Here is a 1,693-nt window from a genome sequence, read left to right as displayed (position 1 = left end):
GATAATAATAATAATAATACCTCATGTCCAGCCCTGTTATGTTATATTTAAGTGAATAAATGACATATAATATTTTTTATTCAAATTCATGGTCTGTTACTTCAACTCATCCCCACAGAGTTATCTTCTCCGTCATATTCCTTTTTTTAAGGTCTTTTCGTCACATCTATTCTGATTTGATTGTCTTCTTCGTTGCACCCTTCCCATTTCTTTATTTGATTTGGTGTTTACAAGTACGAATGTAAAATTTGAGAAGTTATAATGAATGCGTGAAAATTCAAGTGATTATATTATATACACGAAAACCACTGATAGCAAGAAGCTTGAGAAAACAATTGGAGCAGTAGCGGTTGAAAATAGAGAAGAAGGAGGGAAAAGAAATAAAAATAAAATAGGCTAAAGAAGTCTCTCACGCGCCACTACTGACTATGATACACTCACTTTGCCACACCAACAAAAACTTTAGAATGACATAGCGAAATCGGACATAAGATGTTAAAAATGATTAAAGCCTAGTTAAAATATTTAAGTGAAAAACTTTAAATGGAAGCTAATGAATTCCACCTATATATATATATATGACATATAATCTTTTTTATTCAAATTCATGGTGTGTTACTTCACCTCACCCCCACACATTCATCTTCTCCGTTATATTTTTTCTTTTAGTTTTTTTTGCTGTACCCATCCAAATTTCATTGTTTTCTTCGCTGCAGCCCCTACTGTTTCTTCATTTGATTTGGTGTTTACAAGTGGAATGTGAAATTTGAGAAGTTATAATGAATGTGCGAAAATTCAAGTGATTATATTGTACATACAAGAACCACTAATAGCAGAAGCTTGAGAAAACAATTGGAGCAATAGTGGCAAAAAATAGAAAAGAAGAAGGGAAAAGAAATAAAATAAAATAGGCTAAAGAAGTCTCTCACGCTTCATTAGTGACTGTGATACGCTCACTTTGCCATATCAATAAAAAAATATTAAACTAACATTGCAACATCAGACACAAAATGTTAATAATGAATAAAGCCTAATTAAAATATTTAAGTGAAAATTAATGTTAACTTTAAATGAATTTCACCTCCATAATGATAAAAAAAATATAAAAATAATTTACTTATCTAATTTGAAATTCAAATTGATGATTTCCACAAAACATTGGATAACTTATAATCTTTTTAATGTAAATAATCCATCAATCAAACAGTGTCTATAAAGTTAATTAATGATCAAACTTTACCACTATTGTAATCTACTCCACCCCACCCCACCCCACGCCACCCCACCCCCAAATATCAAAACAACAAAACAAAATAGACAGACACAACACACAAATCTCTCTGTTGTTCTGTTTTTCTTTGGTTCGTCTTTCATCTTCCTTGTTCTTCTTCATAAAAAAAAATCTACTTTCACAGCAGATTATTACCCCTTTTAGATCTCCTATTTGACTCCATTAATGAGTTGAAACCAAGTTATACCCTCGATCCGAGTTGAACTCAGTTCTTGGTACTATTTCTCTTGTCATATTCTGCAATGTTGGGTTCCTTTTCTTGAACCCCTTTACAACAATGTCGGCTTCACTTGCTGCATTTGAACGTCCACGTATCGGTACTTCAAATACGGTAAAGTTTTTAACTTTTCTTTCAATTTTGTGTTTTCTTGTTTTTTTTTTTTTTTTTTTTTTGGTTATGGT

General features: G+C 31.4%; 1 protein-coding gene across 2 annotated transcripts in view; it reads left to right on the top strand.

Moving 5' to 3' along the window:
• Positions 1–1,322: 1,322 nt before the first annotated feature.
• The window catches only part of LOC102589691 (rho GTPase-activating protein 7), a 41,894-nt gene continuing 41,523 nt past the window's right edge, over positions 1,323–1,693 (top strand). For both annotated transcript variants that reach the window (XM_006356295.2, XM_006356294.2), the window contains exon 1: positions 1,323–1,622. In XM_006356295.2, the coding sequence (XP_006356357.1) occupies positions 1,569–1,622 (54 nt within the window). In that variant the 5' untranslated portion in view covers positions 1,323–1,568. The remainder of the gene's footprint in view (positions 1,623–1,693) is intronic.

This window comes from Solanum tuberosum, unplaced genomic scaffold, assembly GCF_000226075.1.
Source record: "Solanum tuberosum cultivar DM 1-3 516 R44 unplaced genomic scaffold, SolTub_3.0 scf00217, whole genome shotgun sequence".
Taxonomy (NCBI): Eukaryota; Viridiplantae; Streptophyta; class Magnoliopsida; order Solanales; family Solanaceae; genus Solanum; species Solanum tuberosum.
Note: the sequence above shows the minus strand (reverse complement) of the source record. Positions and strands in the feature narration are given on the sequence as shown.